The sequence below is a fragment of the Euleptes europaea genome, chromosome 8 (genome assembly GCF_029931775.1).
Source record: "Euleptes europaea isolate rEulEur1 chromosome 8, rEulEur1.hap1, whole genome shotgun sequence".
Taxonomy (NCBI): domain Eukaryota; kingdom Metazoa; phylum Chordata; class Lepidosauria; order Squamata; family Sphaerodactylidae; genus Euleptes; species Euleptes europaea.
This window is the reverse complement of record NC_079319.1, coordinates 21,271,940-21,297,294: the sequence shown is the minus strand read 5'-3', so window position 1 is coordinate 21,297,294 and position 25,355 is coordinate 21,271,940. Positions and strand designations below refer to the sequence as shown.

At 42.1% G+C, this 25,355-nt stretch overlaps 1 protein-coding gene across 1 annotated transcript in view; it reads right to left on the bottom strand.

The window, feature by feature from the left end:
• Positions 1-1,079: 1,079 nt before the first annotated feature.
• Positions 1,080-25,355, bottom strand: part of RSPO2 (R-spondin 2) — a 123,296-nt gene continuing 99,020 nt past the window's right edge. Inside the window, exon 5 of the mRNA XM_056854477.1 lies at positions 1,080-1,380. Coding sequence (XP_056710455.1) covers positions 1,271-1,380 — 110 coding nt within the window. The 3' untranslated portion in view covers positions 1,080-1,270. The remainder of the gene's footprint in view (positions 1,381-25,355) is intronic.

The following is a 25,355-nucleotide window of genomic DNA, read 5'->3' as shown; positions in this document are numbered from 1 at the left end:
GATGAGGCAATGAGGAAATGGGCAGTATCACTTGGTAGTCACTAGGCATAGTAGAGTTGTACTCTTCTTCTTCTTCTCTTTCCCCTCCCTCCAATCTGCCTTTTAGAAAGTCGTTGGCTCTGCACGTATGCACACAAACACTTGCATGCTTAACAGGAATCCGAGTGATCTAACAGCGAACATGAATAATGTGCCACACACGGAAAACAGACACAGGTGTATTGTAAATAGGTTTATTTATATGTAGACAGCATAATATGTACACACGGGAGCTGCTGGGCTCCTGGAATACTAAGCAGCAACTCCTGAAGTATATCACTTGGGAGCAGTTTTACTATACAACTGTTCCAATATAACAGGTGCTGAGGACCAAATACGGAGGGTCGAATCCAAAGTTTTGTCAGTGTAGCAGGTTTGCATCAGTGATTCCCCCCCTCCCTCCCAGCCTCTCAAAATGCTGCTACTGGTTACTGAAGGTTCTCCAGAATAGGATGCTATGCAGGATGGGAGGCTGCAGTAAAGAGGAAGAAATTGCCTTCCCTCTTCACAAAAGGTGTGCCGTGGTAACAGAGGTTATGTTCACAGAAAGGCACTTTCTACTGAGTGCCCATTCCACAGGGGGAAAAAAAACCATCCCATATCCTGCTCAGGAGGGCCCCTTGATGCCCAACAGTGGCTTTTCAGGGGGGCACAGGAGGAGGGAACAAGGAAACCAATGAGAAATCGCTTCCGCAAGTTTGCTACGTCGACCAAACTTGGGATTCTACCCATTATCTATAAATATCTGCTTAGTGTTATTTATTCTTGAAAAGTACAATATGAGAAACAAAGGCCATAAATGCAATTCTAACTTCCCCCATTTCTTCTTATATAAATATGCACAAGTCCATTACTCAACGGTGACTTGCAGCTTCTGAGATCCCGCTGCAAACGTCCGTGCCGAGAAGGGGGGGCATCTCCATTTTGCAGGCACTGAATTAAAACAAAACAACAACAAAAAGCCTTGGACACACATACACACACTGATTCAACTCAGTGTGCTTCTTCTGCCCCTGTAGTCTCCAGGCTTGGGGAAATAATTTTTTAAAAAAGTATAAATAAACACACACAAACAAGCTTGTGGACATCTCTTTCTTTCACAAGTTATTTGCAACCAATACTGTCAAAGCAGCTGAATCGCAGTGCAGGAACAGGCAGCAGCTTCTGTGCATTTTGCAAAAATACGGACAAACAAACAAAACCCCACGTGGATTCCCACACGACAAAGTCACTATTGACCGGCTCGGTCTGTGCCGAGGAAGAGGCTGTGTTGCTTCTGCGCTCTTTCCATCAAATTCTTTTTCTTCTTCCTCTTATCCTTCGTCTTTGGTGTCCTCTTTCCTAAAGAGGGGGAAACAAAGAGAGAGAAAAGTCAGAGATCCGCGAAGACTGGAGAAATTGTGTATATTTTCTTGAGAGCCGGACGGGATACGTAAATTACTTCCCACCAGCACTCAGGATGATTGCTACATTCACTGGTCAGAGAGGCTAAGAGACAAATGCCTCTAAACCCTTTCCTTCCCGGCCTTCTTCCTCGATTTAAAATGCCTCTCCAGAGCTGCGCTTGACCCTTGCTGAAAAAACACACCAACTCAGGTACCTGGAAGAGGGGCAGAAGGAAAAGGGTTTAAAAAAACACACCAAAAAAAACCCGCTCTCCGCTCACCCAGGAACCCTTTCCTGGTCTTCATCACAACCTGTCTAAGGCTGCAAATTAAACCAGCCCCAAACCAATTCCGCTTGCCACACACGGACGTAACTGTTTTGAATCCTGGTTCTCCACATGTAGTGAACAACCTCTTGCCTTTTTGACTGATAGCCACTGGGGAAAAAACCTTGCAAGAATATATAAATGCTGTAAATATATAACAATGTACAAGTATAGAACTATTTCTCACACAGCACAGGAAGTTTCCTAAACTACAGTGCTGCTCAAACAACCATAATTTCTCTTCCCCTTGTGTGTGTATGTTAAGTGCCGTCAAGTTGCTTCCGACTCATGGCGACCCTATGAATCAAAGTCCTCCAAAATGTCCTATCTTTGACAGCCTTGCTCAGATCTTGCAAATTGAGGGCTGTGGCTTCCTTTATTGAGTCCATCCATCTCTCGTTGGGTCTTCCTCTTTTCCTGCTGCCCTCAACTTATCCGAGGATGACTGTCTTTTCCAGTGACTCTTGTCTTCTCATAATGTGACCAAAATATGATAACCTCAGTTTAATCATTGTAGCTTCTAGGGGCAGTTCAGGCTTGATTTGATGTATAATCCACTGTTTTGTTTTGTTTTTGGGTTTTTTTGGCAGTCCTGGTATCCGTAATACTCTCCTGCAACACTGCGTTTCAAAGGAATCTACTTACTTTCTATCAGCTTTCTTCAATGTCCAGTTTTCACACCCATACATAGTAATAGGGAATACGATGGCATGAATTAACTTAATCTTGGTGGCCAGTGACACATCCCTACACTTCAGAATCTTTTCTAGCTCCTTCACGGCTGCCCTTCCCAGTCTAGGGTCAGTTCAGGCTTGATTTGATCTATAACCCACTGATTTTTTTTTTTTTGGCAGTCCACGGTATCCATAACACTCTCCTCCAACAGGTATCTGAAGAATTTCTGGCAGGGTATGAGCTTTCGTCAGCCACAGCTCACTTCTGAAGTGATGGGATTCCATTATGATACCCGAAGAAGTGAGCTGTGACTCACGAAAGCTCATACCCTGCCAGAAATTTTGTTAGTCTTTAAGGTGCTACTGGATTCTTGCTCTTTTCTACTGCTGCAGACAGACTAACACAGCTACCCATCATTATTTACAGAGAAGGCTTTCCAGTTCCTCCCAGCAGTATCTGGCTCACCTGATATCAAATTACACAGATTTTGTAGTCAAAGGTATGAATTCAGATTTGTGTACGTTACTAAGTATAATGTAGCTTCCCTTCTCAAGGGTTTCCTGAAACTGCTACCTTGTTATCTACCAAGGATGTTGAATGCAGTCAAAGTAAGCAGATTTTCTGATCATCCCAAAACCTCACAATCCATTATGAAATCCAACGATATGGCAGATGTCAGTGTTGAGGGTAGAATTGGGCAAAATGCCATTTCTCCCCTTAGCCTTCCACGCAGCAATGGCCCATTTCATTATGCCATGACGTCATCACGTTACTTCCTATTCTATATCATTGGCTGCGTGTTTGGTCTTAAATTCTCTCTCATTTATGGGCTCCCTTGGTGAACATCGACAGGTTACTTGTTCCTCTGCTTCAGCTCTCATAGTGGCCAATATAGACCTGTCTGACAGCATTACCTAGGGTTAACCAACCAATCTCCCAGAATTAAAACTGATCTCCAGACTATGAAGATCAGTTACCCTAGAGACAATGGCAACTTTGGAAAGCAGACTGTATGGCATCTCATCTCCGCTGAGCTCCTAAATCCTCCCCAAACTCCTTCTTCCCCAGGCACCAACCCCAAATCTCCAGGAATTTCCCAAGCCAGAGTTGGCAACCTTAGACCATCACAAAAGGAACACAACCATGCATTGTAAATGTAATTAATACAATGAATTAAAATGACTGATTGACCATACTTACCCAAAAAAGACTACAGCCCTAAATATAAGACAACCCTTTCCTCAGTTAAAAATACAGGTTGTATGCAAAAGGGTTTGCAGTACCACATGTAACTGTCAACTTCCATGTGAATTTAAGATGCCCCCCTAATTTTTTGATGGCACTACTGGGGGAGGGGAGAAAGCACACTAGTTTTCCTTTCTGGTAAAGCCAGTCATTTTGGTTTGTCTTGAAAATTTCAATGGACTTATAGCTAGCTACATTGTCTTGGTCCCCAATGAATATAACGGCAGAAGCATCTCAGAGGTGTGAACAGCTCTCCTACCAACCAGGGAACATATAAAGTAGTAATGAACCAGAAGACAACCCCCCTTTTTTTTTCTCAGAACAAGGGCCGGGGGGGGGGGCATGTCACAAAAGCTATTCCTGGTCCCATTTGGGCCTACTTTGTTGCCATGACCAGGTACCATTTTTTTAATAAAAAAATATACTCTTTAACAACAACAAATACAAGCTTGGAACCCCTTCATGTATTATTAATATTTAGACAGGAGCTTATCATCCATCCTTAGGGGACCCACAACCAAGTGATATTATGGAAAGGAACAAATGCATATCTTTGCAACAAGCTGTGTTATCAATAAAATATATTATCTCTTACTGGTCTTTTGTGCCTCTTATCTCCTCATTCTGTAATTTTGGCTTTTCTTCCTGCAATCTATAAGGCAATTAAATATGAAAAAAAGTTTTCTTTCAAAACAGACTTGTGTGTCTGTGTGCGCGCCCCCCCTAAAGACCAATGCTGCTGTTGCTGCTGCAAGAACTGTAATAGCTAAAGTTTGAAAGCAAGTGAATAAACCTTCAATTTGTGACTGGAGAGAGAAATTATGGATGTATATGAGGATGGCCACACTAACTGAATTCCTACATGGAAAAGATATGGAAGAATATTAAAAAACTTGGACAAAGGCCGCCATATATTGGGATAAACTGGCAAAAATGGATTTTACTACTTTAATTAGTAAGATATAGAAACTAGTTTTAATATCTTCATAATTTACTATTAATAAATATTTGTAAAACTGTTAAGACACTTCTTCGGAAGTCGGGTGATGGGTCACTTTTTTAAGGTGGGTGGTGGGTCGAAGGGTTTTCATAATTTTTGGTTTTCATTATTATGTAACTACGAATGTATGAATAAGTATATATAGATACTCTTTTGTATTTTTATGTTGATTTTCTTTTTACTGTATGTTTTTTGTGTTATGTTATAAAAATTAATAAAATTTATTTTTTAAAAAAAGATCAATGCTGCTGGATGTTACAGAGACGGATGAAGTACGGAGCCCACAAAAGAAGGTACGACGAAGAACTTGGTTGGGGATGGAAAAGAAAGACTTCAAGAGGGGATTCACTTATTGCCAGCCTGGCTCAAAATTCAGGGGAAAGAGCTGAGCATTAAGACCGCCACTGCACCATTTCCCTTTACTAAAAGTTAAGCAAAATGGCATGAGCTGAGCCCTCGTAGGAGAACAATCTGAACTTTCCCCCGTTGTAATTCTTTAAACAAATTAAGCAAGAAAATTCAGAGCTAGGCCTCCCCCATCTAATTATCTGAGCATTCAAATGTCATTTTTTTTCCTTTTTGCCTCCTCTGTGCGAGAGCCGGATCGTATTGCCGGCATGCTTTCGAGAATGTGTAATATCCCTGGTGAGAGAGCAATGAAATGTAATAGACTGAGGCGATTCGGTGTCATTGAGTGTTCCAGCAAACAAGCAGCCAACACGAGAGTTTGACGGGTTTCTCCTTTTCTGCTCCGTTCACGCTTGGCCAGTCCACGCACCCCTGAAGCTAAGACACACGTTTCCCAGCATCGTGGCAAGCAGTCAGGGGCCCAGTAACGCGTGCCCACAACCATCCTTATCAGACAGGCCGCCAATCGGCCACACGTAGCGGGTTCAATGCCTGGCACACTCCCGCTAAAAGGATTATCACGCAACATGGAAGGCCTCTGTCTGACAGCCAGCGTGGCGTAGTGGTTAAGAGTGGTGGTTCGGAGTGGTGGATCTGGAGAATGGGGTTTGATTCGCCACTCCTCCGCGTGAGCGGCGGAGGCTAATCTGGTGAACTGGACTGGTTTCCCCACTTTTACACAAGAAACCAGCTGCGTGACCTTGGGCCAGTCACACCCTCTCAGCCCCACCTACCCCACAGGGTGCCTGTTGTGGGGAGGGGAAGGGAAGGTGATTGAAAGCCGGTTTGAGTCTCCCTTAAGAGGTAGAGAAAGTCGGCATAGAAAAACCAACTCCTACTCCTCCTTTTCTTCTTCTTCTAGACCAGTGGTTCCCAACCTTTTTTTGACCAGGGACCACTAGGACTTTTTTGTTCAGTGCAGGGACCCCAAGGTTCAAAATAAAAATTCTGAGAATTTGAAAATAAACTTTAATCATAACTGTTAGTTAAACATTAAACTTAGAATAATATTTGAATATATATTTTTATAATAGAGAACTTTTAATTGAAAATATTAATTTATTATGGGTTTATAACTTTGTTTCGTGGACTTTAATTTAGTTCTCGCGGACCCCTGGGGGTCCACGGACCCCTGGTTGGGAACCAGTGTTCTAGACCCTGGAGAGCTGCTGACAGAGCAAGCAATAACGGCCTTCACAGACCATCGGTCTGACTCATGCTAAGGTAGCTTTACAATCCCTAGGAGTAGTGAGGGGGGGGGGAGCAGAAAATTCTGGGACCAAGAAGAGGGGAAAAGACTCAGTGGGGGAAATGTATTTATTATCTTTCACTCAGAGATCCCTGAACATTTCACACTCTGCTTCGTTAGAGGATAAAAAATAATATAAAAAAAGATTTCAATCTCCCCCCCCCCCCCCCCATAAACATACAGATAACTTAAAACTGAAAGCTGACTCAGTGCAAATTGAGCATGGCAAAAACTATTTTACGGGAGCTATACAACACACTGACCCATACAGAGATGAAACTGTTGAGACTTTTCCGCGTAACAGGCCCACAGGTATACAGACTAAACTATTTACACATGCTTCATAACTTTCAGATTAAAACAAAGCTCCCCAAATTTAAAGGCCTGACTAATTCTAACATAGCTTTTGGGTTGCCAGCTCTTAGTTGGCGATCACCAGGAGCAAGGGGGGGGGGCGTAGAGACTTCTGGGCAATGACACTCTAGGCATTTCAAAAATACCTATGGTCTTTAACCACAGAGATTTGAAAACTCCTATTGTCATGACATGAGTTCCTGTTCAGAAACAAGAACTGACATCTAGGCTCAACCAATGCCGTTCCCCCCCCCCATTCCCCCGCTGCTTCATTAAGTTAGGATGGGGGACGGGGAGCATTGCTAGGAGATCTCCTGCTGGACGTGGTTAGTGGCAACCCTAGATAGCTTCATGTGCAGAAAAACATGTTGCTGGGGTTCTAATAGGTGCGCTTCTACGCAATATGTGGCTAACCACTATTTGCGGCCAGCTACCAGAGATAGGAGTTTCTCATCTACAAATACACTGTTCTAAAGGGTTTCTTTGCATAACAACTTGATTTGCACGTTATGTTGGTGGAGGATATTAATTAACTTAGGGTAGCATTTTCAAACTGCTGTCGATTATGAACCATGTCGATTATGAACCATGATACGTTCCCCACAAATAGGACTTGTGCCGCGCTCTCTGTGGCATGCAGCTTTTGAATTCAGGGTGCGGTGGAGCCATCACGGGAAACGAACATCCCGGCAACCATGGACAGGAGCCTAGAAGCAGTTTCTTTACCACACCTAGGCAAGTTTGAATTAAAAAAAAAATACATGTATGGGCCACATGATGGCAGTAGATATTTGGTTTAAAACTGGATCTGAACAATCTAGGTGGGAAGACTACACCTATAGAAAAAAAGGTATTTAAATATGATATTGGAATTTTATTTATTCAGACAACTCGAGTTGACACATACAAAGGGAGCCCTCCCCCAACCCCGCATTTTATCCTCACATCAACTACAACACAGGAATAAGGTGGAGGTAGAAAGCGGAGCTAAATGTTTAAGAATATAAGAACATAAGAAAAGACATGCTGGGTCAGACCAAGGCGCACCAAGCACCTAACGTATTAGGGATGCTCCTCTGATACTGGAGAGAATAGGTATTTAGACTAGTAGCCATGGACAGCCCTCTCCTCCATGAACATGTCCACTCTCCTCTTAAAGCCTTCCAAGTTTACCCAGTGAGACTCATGGCAAAATGGAAGTTTCAACCTGGGTCTCTCAGCCATCATCCAACACTCTAACCACTACACCACCCTGGCTCTCCAGTCCCAATGGGACTCCGAAGTCCTTTAGTATCTGCTTAAAACTTTTCCTGAAATCAAGTTGCTTTGAGCAGGTCTCTAGACAGGCAGCGTATAAATTCTCTGAAGAAATAAACAGTGAAATAAATAAAGAGAATTTGACCATGTTTAACGTAACAGTGCATTGCATCTCTTTTTTTTTTTGCTCCAAAGATCCTTCACAAGTACTTCCTTCCCAGATGTTACATCTCATAATTGTTATCCACGTGTCTTTATTAGAGTTATCAATATTTTATTTTTGTATTGCTACATTTTGAGAGTGGGCGGCGCCTATGTACAACAGCAGAAGAGGAACTCTACTGAGCAAATAAGGGTTCTTCAAACTGCCAGCTTTAAAAAAAGCATATACATTAAAAAAAAAAAAAATTCTACCCTGCCTCACTGACAAAGGCAGCTTACACATAAAACTAGACATTTAAAACAAGTCAAACACTGCCACAAACAGTACTGCATTTTTTTTCTAAAATCAGCAACAGCAGAAGAGAAAAGCACACCTTCGCACATACAACTAAAATTAGCACAAATCCTGAAGAAGTCCTTCAGCTTGTGCCAAAGGCCAACAAACTTTTTTTATTATTATTTTTATTATTTTTCAAACTAGTTCACATTCTATTGTACCATTCCATTCATATAGTATATACTATAAACAATTTCTATCTTATCTTTAAACAAATATATATAGTTGACTTCCCCTCTCCCCCGCTCTGTCCATTTGATGTTCTTGTTTCTCTCGTTGTATTTAGTATCTAATTCATTATAATAAACCACCTTTGTCGTTATCTTAAACTCTACTTTTTAACGTTAGCATCTTAAATTACTTCAAAAAATTTGAATTAGTTCAAAACATATCCCTTAAAGTTTCTCAAATTAAGTTCATTTACATAGTACATTGTCCATGCCTCCCATTCTTCCACAAATTCAGCATTTTCTTTTTGATTTATTAATGCGGTAAGTTTTGCCATTTCAGCAAGTTCCATCATTTTATCTATCCAAACGGTCTTATCTGGTATTTCAGATGTTTTCCATTTCATTGCGTAGACCAGCCTTGCAGCAGCAGAGGCATGCATCAAAAAATGATCTCTGAGTCACTACGGAGTCTGGTATTATACTTAACAACATCATTTCAGGTGTTTTGGGGATATTTTGTTGTACTATCAACCTTAGTTCATTATAAATCATATCCCCAAAGGCTAACAAACTCAACAGCAGTCGAACAGAGTGCGAGAGCTGAGGAGACACCACAGGAAAGGCCTTGTCTGTTGCAATGTTTTCTCATGTATCTCAGTTCCACCGGAGGGGGGGTCCTCTGGAAAGGCTCTTTTTAGTACTGGGCTGGCTCACAAGGGAACAAGAAATCCTTTAAGAGCTTGGTTCACTTTCCCCCACCCCATGAAAAATATTCTATGCACTGCCCCTTAAGTTAAAATATGGTTGGCAACATGAATGCTCTGAAGAATGCAAAGCACTGAGCTAATGTGGCCTCTGTTATAATCTTCCTAGCCTGCCACTTAATTCACATCATCCCCACACATTATGTATTTAGCTATATGGAGGATTTAAAAAAGCCTGCCAGCCTCCTGACACAGTCAGGACCCAAAGTCGGAAACAGTAATAAATTCAATATAACAATAACAGTCTATTAAAAAGGAGAATTAAAACAGATGAGCTGGAGCCAACATTTATAACCTTCAAAGAGGCTGACAAGAAAATCAAGAACTGAGACACACTGAGATGATAAAATCACAATGTACAAGAAAATAATCAACACAGAATTATGAATTAAAAACAGAGAAGACCAAGGGTTGTATCCTATGACTCCATTCTGCTTAACTGGATCCTACGACTCTCTTCAGCTAAGACTTTCTCAGATACAGAATGACTTTTTTTTAATGAAGAAAAGAGGAATGATCTGATGTCTTTCTTTGCTGAAAGAAGAGCTAGATTCAAATCCAGCAGCACCTTAGAGACCAACAGGATTTTTGGGGTATAAGCTTTGGAGAGTCAACGCTCCCTTCCTCAGATATAAGTGGATTTTTTATTCTCAGTCCCTTAGGTATAATATCCAGTCTCTTGCATTTGGTAAGAAAGATAATATCAGTTTGTACCTGTGCTTTTCAGGATTTTGATAGATTTCCTCTCCATGTGATGCCTTCCATGAAGATAGTTGCAGAGGGTAGATGTGATGGTCTGCTAGATTCGAGTCTAGTAGCACTTTAGACCAACAAGATTTTCATGGTGTAAGCTTTTGGAAGTCAAAATCCTGTTCATCAGCTCCTTTGACTCTTGAAAGCTTCCACCCCGGAAATCTTGTTGGGTCTCTAAGGTGCTATTGGACATGAATCTTCTACTGCAGACCAACATGGCTACCCTTTGAAACTTTGTGGAAAGAAGTCTTTCTCTGTCAGAGGAAGTCTTGATGGAAGGGAGTCATAGGATCCAACCCCAAATCGACAAACCCAGCATTTTTCTCAACCAGCAAGATCTTCATGTTCTACAAACCTGGATGATGGAGTCTGGCAGGACTCTCTGGAGGCAACTTTCTATTTTAAAAGTTTAGGGATTCCCTTTAATATATATGAACCTACGCCGTATTTGCACCATCTTTACGACCCTCAGAAATGAAGAGCTTTTTCCCTGGCCAGATTTAATGTCATGCCATCTGCGATTTTGGAAGGAAGATTTTGGAAAATCCCCCCTTTCAGAAAGACTTTGCTCCTGTGGTAATAACTGCATTGAATCAATTGTATATGTCTTGTTCCACTGTAGATTTTATGCAGAAATTCACAGCAAATTTCTAGGCCCTGTTTTGACAAAAAAGTCAAATCCCCCTGATTTTCTTAATGCTAATTTTTTACTGAATAATCACTCTCGTTACATTGGAGAAAGTGGCACAATTTCTGAGACTTGCTGTGAATGTTTGCCAGCAAGTTAGAGGGCTTTTACTAATTCTAGCATCTTTTTAAAATCTATGTTCTAACCTTGTCAGAAATGCTCAACTGCAACAATGTTACTGTGTAGACAACCCATGTTTCGATTTTATGCCAATAAAGGAGACTGTATTGTTGTAAAAAAAAAACGTCATTCCAGAAGCCTTGCCCCTAAAGAAAAACAAACCTCCCTCTCTTAGTCAATGGCACTGGAGCAGGCTTCTCCTGATAATCTCAGGCTAATGGGAGGCCAGTTTTTTTTTTTGGGTGGAGGGAAGGGAACTCCCCAAAAAAGCCAGCGTGGTGTAGTGGTTAAGAGCGGTGCTTTGGAGCGGAGGACTCTGATCTGGAGAACCGGGTTTGATTCCCCACTCCTCCACATGAGCGGCGGATGCTAATCTGGTGAACCAGGTTGGTTTCCCCACTCCTACACACGAAGCCAGCAGGGTGAGCTTGGGCTAGTCACAGTTCTCTTAAGAGTTCTCTCAACCCCACCTACCTCACAGGGTGTCTGTTGTGGGGAGGGAAAGGGAAGGTAATTTGATTCTTCCTTAAGTGGTCGAGAAAGCCAGTTTGATTCTTCCTTAAGTAGTACAGAAAGTCGGCATATAAAAACCAACTCTTCTTCTTCTCCCCCTCCTCCTCTTTATAGACCCGTGACCAAACCTGTTCCGCATGCTTCACTTTGGCAAAGAGGCAAGTCGATGCTTTCCCGTTCAGAAAATTTTCACATTTAACTTTAAATCGTAGCGTTGGATTTTTGCCCTTAACAACAACAGCAAACAAAACCCTCCCAAACCGGGGTCTCGGCACATCCCTACTTAGCTCCTTAAGTGCCATTGCACTACAAAGCTCTTCAGAGCTTCAACGAAGATCAATAAAGTAAAGGATGGAGATGAAAGGCCCGCCACACCACTGAAAGCGTTTATTAGCCTACTTTGGGTCATTATCTCTAGGAAACTGCCGAGGTGATTAAGTGGGCTGTTCCAAACACCAGCAATGACCACCAGTCCTTTGTGATTACCACGCAGCTTCAGGGGGCTTCACTGAAAGCAACCACTGCCTACAGTTGTAAAAACGTTCATTCCTTGCAGCGGAGCACTAAATTAAAAGCCAGTCCCCGCTGATAGCTCGGCAACAGTTATACAGGCCTTCCGTCTCAAGTCGGAAAGACGCACAAAAGCTTCCTTGCATCAGATCCACTGCTCTGGCTTTTCCCTCTCTTGAGTTAACGCTTCAAAACTCAATAGCTTGTTCTGTCCTGACTTTTGCTGAGCTTTGCTATGGGTAATTTTTTCCGCCAAACGCAGCAAAGAATAAAAAAAAAAAAGCACCAACAACTGTGGCGCCTGCAAAATTTAATTTCCACAATGCAAATTGCATTACTTTCCATTAAAGGGCTCTCCTGTAAAACATCCAGTGTTGGGAAGGTACTTGTCTGTAGCCAAGTTTGCTTTTGCAGTGTTCTACCCACTTAAGAGCTCACTTAAAAATTCCTTTGCTGATGAAGTGAGAAACTCACACTTTGTTCCTGTAAAATGGCAAAACTACATGACTCCTAGTATTTTATCACAAAGTCACAAAGTGTTAGAGTTGGAATATACCTTGAAACCCAACTCATCCAACTTCCTGCTGAGTTCAGGAATATGCAACCATAGCATCCCCGACAAACAGCCATCTAGTCTCTACTTAAAAACCTCCCTTGAAGAAAAGTCCACACCCAAGGCTGTATATTTCACTATTGGTTAGGACATTTATGCTATATTTAGCCAAAATCTACTTCCTGGTAGTTTCCATCCATTAGTGCTAGGAATGGCTTCTGGGGCAAGAGAGAACGACTCTGCTCTAATTTTCTACACGATAGCCCTTCAGATATTCGAAGACAGCAATAACCTCTCCCCTTAGTCTCCTAAGAGAGCCAGCATGGTGTAGTGGTTAGGAGTGGCAGCCTCTAATCTGGAGAACCAGGTTTAATTCCCCACTCCTCCACATGAGCAGCAAACTCTAAATCTGGTGAACCGGGTTGGTTTCCCCACTCCCACACATGAAGCCAGCTGGGTTACCTTGTGCTAGTCACAGTTCTCTTAGAGCTCTTAGAGCACAGTTCTCTCTCAGCCCCACCTACCTCACAAGGTGTCTGTTGTGGGGAGAGGAAGGGAAGGAGACTGGAAGCCGGTTTGATTCTCCTTTAAAAAGGTAGGGAAAACTGGCATATCAAAACCAACTCTTCTTCTCTTCTCCATGTTACAAATGCCCACCTCCTTCCCTCACCTGCTTTCATTTCATAGTTCATTAGATCAAGAGACTATCTTCTGGAACTATCTCGGCAGATTTCAGCAGTGCTTTTAGATTGTCAAGGAAAGCACAGACAATATATTCCCCCTGCCTGGTTTTCAGAAGCATCTACTGTAACCTTGGTTGCCCCCACTGTATGGATTTTTTATTCATATGGTGAGGATGCATGTGTGAAATGCTATCAAGTCGCAGCTTTGGTTGCCCCTGCATCTGAGGCTAAATGGAAGATGACCTGAAAAAGGACCTTCTCCATTGTAGCACCACAACTTTGGAATTCTTTTCCCAGGAGAGGGGCTGTGGCTCAGTAGTAGAGCATCTGATTGGCATTCAGAAGGTCCCAGGTTCAATCCCTGGCCTCTCCAGTTAAAGGGACTAGGCAAGTAGGTGATGTGAAACCTCTGCCTGAGACCCTGGAGAGCCGCTGCCGGTCTGAGTAGACAATACTGTCTTCGATGGACCAAGGGTCTGATTCAGTATAAGGCAGCTTCATGTGTTCATGTGTGTCTGTCTCCCTCTATCGGTGTCTTTTGCCAGCAAGTGAAAACCTTTTGTTTAGTCTGGCATACTGTCAGTTAACAGCACTGGCCCTCCTTCTACTGTTGTGTGTTTATGTGTTTTGAACTGAATTTTATAATTGTATCTGTATTTTTAATTGTTTAATTGTTTTGCCGCCTTGTGGACCCTGACTGGGTGGAAGGCGGCATAAAATTGTTTTAAATAAAATAACTAAATAAACAAATAATGATGCTGGGCCAGATGAGTTGTAAATTATAATATGAGAAATTAACATATCGCAGAGCTCATCTGGCTGGGAGACACAGAAGAAATGGGAAGCTGATATATGACTCTATTATAAACGAAAGAATAGCAATGAGTAAAAATAACAGATTAAATTCCAAAAGGCTAGTAATTGCAATTTTGGTGGTATGTGACACCCTTGTAATTGAAATTAATAAATGTATATATTGGTATGAACATGTGGTGCTGTCATATAGCAAATGCATATCTATTGCATATCTTTTGACCATATGCTAAAATGAGGCTTTTTGGACTCTAATCTTGAAAACGGTTAAGAAACTACTGGACATTTAATCTCACTAGACAAAAGAATTGTACTTTTGGTATTCATAAAGAATACAGCAACAAACAGTTATAAAATTGTAATTTGTTAACAACTGCGGCAAATATGCATATTATGCAAAAATGGAGATCCTCCAGAGAACCAAGCCTCATGGAATGACTCAGGAAGATTTGGACTGCAGCGCTTCCAACCAAAATGACATATTACAAAAGAGCAGCTGAAAATATTCATTTAGATTTTTAGAATGGGTTTTATTTATAAATTACTGGAATCATTGCATTTGTAGATCATGTTCAGACACATGTTGTATCTCCCTTGATTTAAAACAGTTGTGGTATTCCCTACAATTATTATAATAAAAACAATGTTTTGGAATAGAAGTATAGCATGACCCATTTGGGCTGAGTGGATTATATTGCTGAAGTCAAGGTTTTTGAGTCTAATAACTGTGATGACCTCCCCATACCAGCAGGAAGTCCTCAGTAATGTATGCGATATACGACCTCTTCTATCATACCGATAGTTATCTTTACTTCTATTCTCTTTTTGCATAAAAAGTAGTCCTTAATTCAATACAATCCTAAACAGTGTTATGCCCTTCTAAATCCTAAATTTTGGAGTACACTGCCAGGATGTTATTATTTCTTTCTTTACTTACTTCATGTCTCCCTAATGGGGACCCAAAGAAGATAAAAATCAAAAGGGAGAATTAAAGCCCCAACCTAATACCAAACTGGGTACCCAAGGGTTAGGTGGAAAAGACTCAAATGTGTATGGAAATATATTAATTTTAAGGCACTGATTCTATATTAAAAACATTAAAATATTATATTAAAAGAAAGCACAAATGGCAACTAATACAGGTTGATAAAGTAAAACCACAATCCAAATGTGTTTGGGCACCCTGGCCTTCATCAGTGGTCTAATAACACCACTTATAATGCACACCAATATATAATACACATGTATAACATTATTAAGAACATAAGGCCCTGCTGGATCAGACCAAGGCCCATCAAGTTTAGCAGTCTGGTCACACAGTGGCCAACCAGGTGCCTCTAGGAAGCCCCCAAACAAGATGACTTGAGCACCACCATCCTGCCTGTGTTCCAATATAATAGGCATGCTCCTCTGATACTAGAGAGAATAGGTATGCAGCATGACTAGTATCCATTCTAACTAATAGCCATGAATACCCCTTTCCTCCATGAATATGTCCATTCCTCTTTTAAAGCCCTCCAAGCTGGCAGCCATCACCACATCCTGAGGCAGGGAGTTCCACAATTTAACAATGCGTTGTGTGAAAAAATACTTCCTTTTATCTGTTTTGAATCTCTCACCCTCCAGCTTCAGCAGATGACCCCGCGTTCTAGTATTATGGGAGAGGGAGAAAAACATCTCCCTGTCCACTCTCTCCAAACCATGCATAATTTTATAGACCTCTATCATGTGTCCCCTTAACCGCCTTCTTTCCAAGCTAAACAGCCCTAAGCGTCTTAACCGCTCCCCATAGGACAGTTGCTCTAGTCCCCTAATAATTTAATCATGTTAAAGCTTTAATATTAATATTTTAATGTTTTTAATATAAATATCAGTGCCTTAAAATAAATATATTTGTCTACACAACTGAGTTTTTTCCCTTCCAAACTTTGGGTGCCCAGACCTCAAGAAGATAACATCATCTTCCTTTCTTCCATTTTCCACTCACAACAGCTCTGGGAGTCAGGTCTGGCTGAGGGTGTGTGACTGGCCCAAGGTCACACAGTAACCCTTCCATGGCAGAATAGGGGTTCAAACCAAGCTCTCTCAGATCCTAACTTTGCACTTTAAACACTATACCACACTGGCTCTTACATGCTTGCACAGGATTAAAAGTTTAACAGACAAATGCCAGCTTTTATTTGTTTTGCATTACATTTTGCATTACATTTATTTTTCACTTTAATCTAATTTGTTATCGGAGAAACTTGCTATTGCTGAAAGGTAAAAAAAAAAGTAGATTTAAATCAAAGAGACGTAATTTAATTTATGTAATAAATTGGCTTTAAAAAATGTATTTATACACCCTGCAGGAAAGAAGGTAACTTAAGCCACCTGTTTGCTAGTATGACATGCTGTTCTCATGTAGTGTAAAACAAACGGATCCATTTTCAAGGGATAAGTATTGGATGGCCTGTTTTCATTACCATATTTGAGGTGGTAGCTCCTCTACACACCGATTTCCTGCTATGGGTATCACCGGGTATGGATCTGATTTTTGGCACGCTGTTGAAAAGCCGTTCTTGCAGTAGCTTGCAGAAAGGCAATAGAGCTGGAAAATGAAGATATGCAACAGTGACCCCTCATATGAATACATCCCAAGAACGGAAAACCAGTTGAATGCCCTTGAGTGCATGAACCAAGGGAATACTCATAAATGGATAAAGAGGTTAAAGAATAAAAGAGAAACTAGGAAACTCTGCTGACAATTATTAATGTATTAATTCCAACCTGGAGGGGAAGTGCTGAACAGGCAATCTGCCCTCCAAAAACGTCCATTTCCTTTCCCTTGAAATCAAGATAAAGGACCAAGACAATATCTCTATGGCAGAGATAAAGCCCCCACTGTAACATCAATTTCAAACCCTGAGAAAATATCATTGGGTGTGTGGCCATAAGTGTGGTTTTGATTATCCTGGAAATTTATTTATTCGTTTCACAATATCGGAGAAAAATGTGATTCTAGGTTTTTAGTAGAATACGAGAGGCACTTCTCTTTGGAAGAGGCACACCCGTTCTCTGACGCACCCCCATTGGGATCCTTGCGTGCTGAGTGGGTTATTCCTACAGGTTACTGTGCAAACAGGAAAAGGAAGATAATGTGTACGGCCAGCAGCTATTTGTATTATTATTTGTTTAACTTAACGTCTGCCTTTCTCCCATAAGCCCTGAGCCTAGAGCTTTGCTGTACTTCTGGCTCAGCGTCTACAACGGCATCTGGCACAGCGACTCCGCCTGGGGAGGAGGTCCACATCATGACTGGACAGGTCAACATGAAAGCATTAGTCACAGTTTCAGAAGTATTAAACCAAACGTGCTTGAGATTTCCACAAGTTTCACAAACATAAACGCCCAGGGTTAGTTTGTTTTTTCAGTGGGATGTATTAGGTAGGGTTGCCAGGTCTCTCTTCACCACCGGTGGGAGGTTTTGGGGTGGAGCCTGAGGAGGGTGGGGTTTGGAGAGGGGAGGGACTTCAATGCCATAGAGTCCAATTGCCAAAGTGGCCATTTTCTCCAGGTGAACTGATCTCTATTGGCTGGCGATCAGCTGTAATAGCAGGAGATCTCCAGCTAGTACCTGGAGGTTGGAAACCCTAGAGTTAGGCAAAAAAAACTGTACAGATGTTTACGGCCATGGGTAAAACCCACTAAGCTTTGACGCTGTGCAACTTGTGTTCCAATTTCCATATGCTTAAGGAAGCCCTTGTGAAAATTCAGGACAGTAAGAAATTCGGTATAAGTTGAGAGTCTAGTGTTCACTAGAATTGAAATTCTAGTGGATTCTAGAATTAGAGAGGGGCTGTGGCTCAGTGGTAGAGCACCTGCTTGGCATGCAGAAGGTCCCAGGTTCAATCCCCGGCATCGCCAGTTAAAGCGACTAGGCAAGTAGGTGATGTGAAAGACCCCTGCCTGAGACCCTGGAGAGACGCTGCAGGTCTGAGTAGACAATACTGATTTTGATGGACCAAGGGTCTGATTCAGTATAAGGCAGCTTCATGAACAATGCACACTGAACAATGCACTTTCGATACACTTTGCAACTGGATTTTACTGTGTGAAATAGCAAAATCCACTTGCAAACCATCACTGAAATGCATTGGAAGTGGGTTAAAGGTGCATTATTCAGAGTGTGTGAAAGTATTACAGTCTTCTATCTTGAATAATCCAAGCAAAACAAAATTGTTAGCTATCAAGCCTATCTGAGTAAGATCCTGTCTAAAGATCATGACCTGAAAATGTGATTTTTTTCACCTCTCATTTTTAAAATGTTTTGTAACATCTAGGCCTGATGAAGAGTTCCAGTGGACTTGAAAATATGTGCAGTGTCATTTTGTGTCATTTTGTTTGTGTCATTTTTTTTGTTGGTCCTAAAAAAAGTCATTACATGGATTTTGGTTTTTGCTTTGGATTGTGCATGGGCCAATGCAGCTGGTTACAATATTTTGGGGGTATTTTACAACCATGGCTGTTTCCACATGGACATTTTGTTTCGATTCGCTTCCCAAACTGAAGCATTTCTAAAGCATCCACACAACACTGCTGTACAATCATTGACCCTCCAGGTTTCCCCCTGCTTGGCTGCAATCTCTCCTGCTTTGGTAGGATTTTCCCAGCAACATGATGGGCAAAGCAGGTTTGCCCACTGTTTGGGTAGGTGCAGGTTTTCAGATCTCCCCATCCACACTGGCACCATATCCCCTTGGTATCCCCATGCAAACACCATTCTGCCCACTCCCAACCAACGCAGAAACCCTTCCAGTGGTGGGGGGTAGGAGATGCAAGGGGTTTCTGAGGAATACACAAAGTATACCACTGGTTTGACACCCAATTGCCACTATGCTTGCCTCTCAGTAGAAAAGAGTGCACAATGGAATTGTCACCCTATGGACAAAGCCCAAGTTAAACCCTTTGCACTATAATGGCAGTTATTGGGGTGGATCCAACAATCCTCCAAGGAACCTTCCTCCACCCTTACAAGAAGCTTCCTTTAACTTTCATTGGGAAAAACAGCCACTTGGAGTTGGAGGAAGCTCCTTAGGCTGGAGGAAGGCTTCAAACTTGGCTCAATAGACTGGTATGATAGCGGCAGGATCTGCCCCATTGTCTTACTACCATCTATCACTCATTTTTCCATAAAAGGACCTGTTGTAGTTACTACTAGGAAGTTGATTAATGTACTAAAAGGTGGATGACTGGCCTATTAAATATAAATAAATCTGCAAGTTGGTGAAATGCCAATAACAGAGTATGAATGTTCTCTATTTGGTATTATAGAGAGAGTTAGATCCAGCCAGTTTTTTCAATCAATCCCACACAATTCTCCTCCTTACTACAGCCCCCATCTCACATGGCTTTTGAAATGCAGGCCCCATTATCCCCATCATAGCCTTTTTGTAGGGCTGCAGAATTCCAGGTGGGGGCTTGAGACCTTCCAGAATTACAACGGATCTCCGGACTGTAGAGATCAGTTCCCCCGGAGAAACTGCTGCTTTAGAGGGTCGACTCTACGAAATTATACCCTGCTGAGGCAGTTTACAGTAATAGTTAAGAAACGTTTCCGGATAAAACCAGAATAAAATAGCAAACTCCAAATCTCTCCTCCCCCCACCCTTAAAAGATGCCTGCCGTTCAAATCCCCCAAAGCCCTGGCAAACAGGCAGGCCTTGCCACACCTCCTCAAGATCTCCAGGGAGGAGGGCCCCCTCACCACCACTTCAGGGAGCCCATTCCACAGAAATGGAGCCACAACAGAAAAGGCCCAAGCTCTGGTTGATGCCATACAAGCCATCCTGAGGTTTGGGCTTGCCAACAGATGGCTGCCTGATGACTGCAGTTAGTGCACAGGGATATATGGAAAGGGGTGGTCCTTCAAATAATAGTGTTATCTTGAATAATTTCTTTTTCACTATCTCATGCAGACCCACCAGAATTTTTTTTAAAAGCCTAAAGCCAATAAGCTGTGCTCTGAACTCAAAATCCTCCCAATTACACTTTGCTCCACCATTCAATCAACTGATGCTCAAGTTGATTGAATCAGTGATTCAGCCACTGATAGAAGGCTGCAGTTGTGACTAATGGCCAACGGATGCTTGAAGCAAATAAACCAGGGCTGTCAAACTCAATTGTTACGAGGACTGGATATGACATAAATGTCAATTGGTCAGGCCAGGCCAGGTCTCACCACCCTATATTGAGGGGGGGTGACTGCCTTGGCTGGCTTGAGGGCCAGATAAGAGCTCTCAAGGGGCCGGATCCTGCTCACGGGCCTTATGTTTGACACCCCTGAAATAAACTACTCAAGGCAAATTTAACGTGAGAAGCAGAGTTTGGAGGAGGAAAGAGGGAAAGAGACAGTAGCGCCAAACCTCACTCAGAATAGGGATAATAGTTGTAATGATTAAGATTTCGCCAGTGCCAGCAATGCAGCAGGACCAAGAGGAACTTGTTCCTCCTAGGACAGTGTAGGGAAGAGTGCTGGTAGGTGTTAGATCTGACTCTGAATTTGGTGAGCTTCTGTCCTTTTACTCAATGGGTTTAGATGGGTTTAACTCTCCTTAGGGCTGCACCATAAATTCTCCCCCGCCCCCCAGGTTTTTAAAAAATGCTGCAGCTTCTTCAATCTGAGCTTTCAAGATGAAGAAAGAAAAAATATCCAAATAAAAACCTAAAAGCTTTGGACTTGGATAAATGTTACCTATTTTTATTTATAAAGACAGGCTTGATTTATTCAAACTAATCTGTACTCCAGATATTTCTGTCTTCTGGTGAAGGATTTAATCCCAAACTATTAATGTCTCTTAGCTCTCCAAAGCACCAGCCTGTTTGTTCATTATCTGCAGACTTCAGGAGACACCGAGAATGAACTCGGAGTTAGTTTACTGAATTTCTTCCACTACTCTGTAAGCTCAGCCGATTTCCCAGGCTTCATTCTTAACAGTTATCAAAAAATAAATATTCAGAGTGACGAAGAAACCGATGCTGCAACCCTAAGCATATTTGTCTGCACACTGAAATGAGTGAGAGATTCCTCCAAGAAAATATACTTTGGATTATAGTTTTACTGTCAGAGTTGAAAAACGTAAAGGAGTTTCCCATCCCTAAATCCTGTGCAGTCAGCCATATAGAAAACATTACTGCTATATCAGTATTTTACTTACTGTTTTTTAAATCAGCATATCGGTCTACATAATTCTTCTGCTCAACAGCAACCTTTTAATGGGTGAATCTAACCAGCTTTTCCAATATAGTAAAAGGTGGGAGGGGTCCCCCTTGACCAGCAAAAAGCTTTGCTAAGGATCATGGGTTCTGCATGGAAAACATGCATGAGGAATAGGGGCTGTGCAGTAAGCAGATGAACTAGATGACTTTTAAGTGAAAAATCTGGCTGGATCCAACCCACAGTTTTCCACAAGAATGCTGGCACCCTTATTCTAAACATTTGCTGCTCCCTCCAAGGTTATTCTGACTGTAATTAGGCATCATGAATAAATGACAGTTCAGTTCATTATGACAATGAATCTTGGGAATCCTCAGGCTGTTTTCTCCAATGCGGTTTTGTCCTAGTTTCTAAGCAAAACAGCAGGTCACAGTTTGCTTGTTCCACACTTCAGAAATCACAACTGTGGTTTGTCCAGAAGTAGGAAATCTCCATTTTTGTTGAACAGGAGAAAGGAGTGAATGGCCCAGAGAACTTCTTGAAGCTCCTCTGCATCATGAATGAGATCCTGTCAGATTTTGACCTAGTTGCCTGGGAGGGGGGAGGAGGCCCTTCCCTCTCTGCCTTCCCCCTCTTAATTGCTTGTTCACCTTAGGTGAACAAACACCTGGCTTCCTCATACCTGTCTCAACATGGCTGGGTTCCACACCATTGGACTCCTCTATACCCACTCCAGACTCTGCACCAGTTCCCAACCAAGTCACAGTACAGCCCTTTTCAGACATTACGATTGTGCATACTAGCAAAGCCAGCCAACTGAACAAGCTGAAGTGTGCACTGCCCCGATTCATGGTTGCCACATTGTCTCATAAGAACATAAGAAGAGCCATGCTGGATCAGATCAAGGTCCATCAAGTCCAGCAGTCTGTTCACACAGTGGCCAACCAGGAGCCTCTAGGAAGCCCACAAAACAAGACAACTGCAGCAGCATTGTCCTGCCTGTGTTCCAAAGCACCTAATATAATAGACATGCTCATCAGATCCTGGAGAGAATAGGTATGCATCATGACTAGTATCCATTTCTACTAGTAGCCATGAATACTCCTCTCCTCCATGAACATGTCCACTCCCCTCTTAAAGCCTTCCAAGTTGGCAGTCATCACCACATCCTGGGGCAGGGAGTTCCACAATTTAACTATGCATTGTGTGAAGGGGATATGCACACATTTTGCAAGTGCATATATGGTCTCTGTAAACGATACACCAAACCATTTTTTTCAAGGCGGTGTAGCAAGTACTGAAGATAAAAATTCCATATTGATCCTTTCAAACCCCACATATTAGGAGGATTTAAAGGTAAAGATAAAGGTAGTCCCCTGTGCAAGCACCGGGCCATTCCTGACCCATGGGGTGATGTCACATTTTGACATTTACTAGGCCAGTGGTCGCCAAACTCATTAGTCAACAGAGCCAAATATCAACAGTACAACGATTGAGATTTCTTTTGAGAGCCAAATTTCTTAAATTTAAACTATAGGTAGGTACACTGTTTATTAACTTAATAAACTTTAATTAAAGTTTTAAGTCTTAATTAAACTATAGGTACACTGAATAAAACTTGATATCATACTTAATAGTGATCTTATTTATTGATAAAAATTAAATTGTAAGTAAGATATCCATAAAATTAAATGACAATGACTGACAAACACTGTACATTTTCCCCATCTGCATTCTCAAAACTCTGCGGGGGGGCTTATTGTTGAGTTTTGAGAATCTGGATGGGGAAAATGTGCATCTGAGTGGCAAATCCAAGGCAAAACCTCCCATTCATAAATGGCCAATAACCCCCCATGCAGAGTTTTGAGAATCTGGATGGGGAAAATGTGAATGAGTGGCAAATCCAAGGCAAAACCTTGGATTTGCGCGCCTCTTCCTCCTCCTCAGAAACGTTTGGGTTTCCAGAGCTGAGCTCAAGGGGCCAGAGAGCCGCATGTGGCTTGCGAGCCGCGGTTTGCCAACCACTGTACTAGGCAGACTATGTTTACGGGGTGGTTTGCCAGTGCCTTCCCCAGTCATCTACACTTTACCTCCAGCAAGCTGGGTACTCGTTTTACCGACCTCGGAAGGATGGAAGGCTGAGTCAACCTTGAGCCGGCTACCTCAAACCAACTACCGTCGGGATCGAACTCAGGTCGTGAGCAGAGCTTTTGACCGCAGTACTGCAGCTTACCACTCTGTGCCACGGGGCTCTTTTGGAGGATTTACTTGCAGTTAAAGGCCTCCCAGTCTGAAAAGAGCTAATTTCCATAGTGTCCATTTTAAATGTGGCGCTGTGTACATACAGTCCCAAGTGTGCATTTGCTTGCTTGGGAAATCTTAGGGGGTTGGACCTCAAAATACTTGGGACCCAAAATTAATGGAAAGAGAACTGGTTGATCATGTGGCTGAAATGACTGCCTTCCCCCTCCTTTATATGTAAAGGATTGATCAGCTGGCCTACCTTACGTAGGATGAGATAGGTGCTTGTGGAAACACACACACAAACAACAGATTTATTTACACTGTTAATAGAATTCCTCACTTACAACATCTTAAAATAACAAGTATGAGACCACTTCTATTATGCTAAATTTTAGCTATGAATTGTTAATTACTAATGAAATTATAATCCAAGCACATCACTGTGGAGTACCTAGCAAATTTTAAATGGCATTTATGCCAGTGGGTATTACCTTAGTGGACTGTATATAAAAGAACAAAGGGACCCAAAAAAGGAGCAGAAATGTCACCATTAAACAATGTAATGGCCCTCTAAAATGTTTGCTGTTTTCCTTTGTTGATTATCTGCAGTTCACAAAAGGAAACTGCAAATTACTTTTAAAAATCTGACCCCAACCTCATTGCTTGACCTCATATGTGTGTGTGCGCGCACACGCATACTGCTTTTACACTAGTCCTGGCTCGGAAATTTTATTCGGCAACTGGCAGTTTCTGAAAGCTGAGCTCTTCTCGCTGCCTCTCTCAAAGGCAATGTTTACCGGTAAGGAAATTAATGTCTCAGAAGTTAGACAGTAGATCAAGTCTAAAATCCTCTGCCCCTGATCCAAGTGCCATGCATGCTCCTCAAGCTATGCTCAAAGCAATAACACACACACACACACACACACACACACACACACACCAAAAGAAGGCCAACAGCTGCTCTGTGACAGGAGCCAAAAAAACGATCACGCTGATCCGATCATAGGAACCTTTGGCTGCAAGAACAGCTCCAGCTGTAACAATGCAAATTTATCGTCTCCGAACTGACATCTTACAGCCAACAAAAACCACTTATTTATGAAATACGATGATTTGAACTCTGCTCTTGGGATACAAGAGGTTAGCACAACAGCCCGCTGCACCAGCTCTTTGGCACAAGATCCAACAAAAAATTCCAGCGCCACTGGGACAAATGTCTCTGCTGCCTCTACATGTCTCCGAGATCAGTTCCCAGCCACTGTGCCAGTTTTACCACATGGACTTAATACATTACTATTGATCATTTTGTTAGTATTTCTGCTACTGATTATTCTTAATACCCACCTCTGCTTATCATTATTGCCGTTACAATCCCAAGCCCCATAATTCATCGGTATTAATTTACATCCCAGCCTAATCCGAAGTATAAAATGAGGTAGCCATCTAGCTACTGGCTCATGTTTGCATTAGCAATCTTCTAATTCCATGGCACTTTACAAATCCTTTTCCCTCTCGCTTAGTCCCAAAATAATCTTTGCACATTTTTATTCACGCATGGTTTTCTTTCACCCTCTCATCAAATTTTCACGTGGCTTAAAAAACAACAACAACCCACACCTGCAAAACAAGAAACCAAATGCTTTAAAAAAAAATCCCCAATGGGTCAGCCAGAAAGATCTACAGATCTGGATCTGCACTTGTCAAACCACTTGATCTTTGGCCCAAGTTTGCTGTAACTTGTATTTCCCCTGCACAGAGGGGAGATGTTAAGAGGACGCTCTTGGTCAAAAGCACCCTAATTGCAGGCAGTCACAATAACGGAGGCAGCTAAAGGCAGTGGGGGCCCTACATTTTGTGGACCCTGAAGCTTGAACTGTTATGGGGGCCCCTTCGCAACCAGAAACAATAGGGC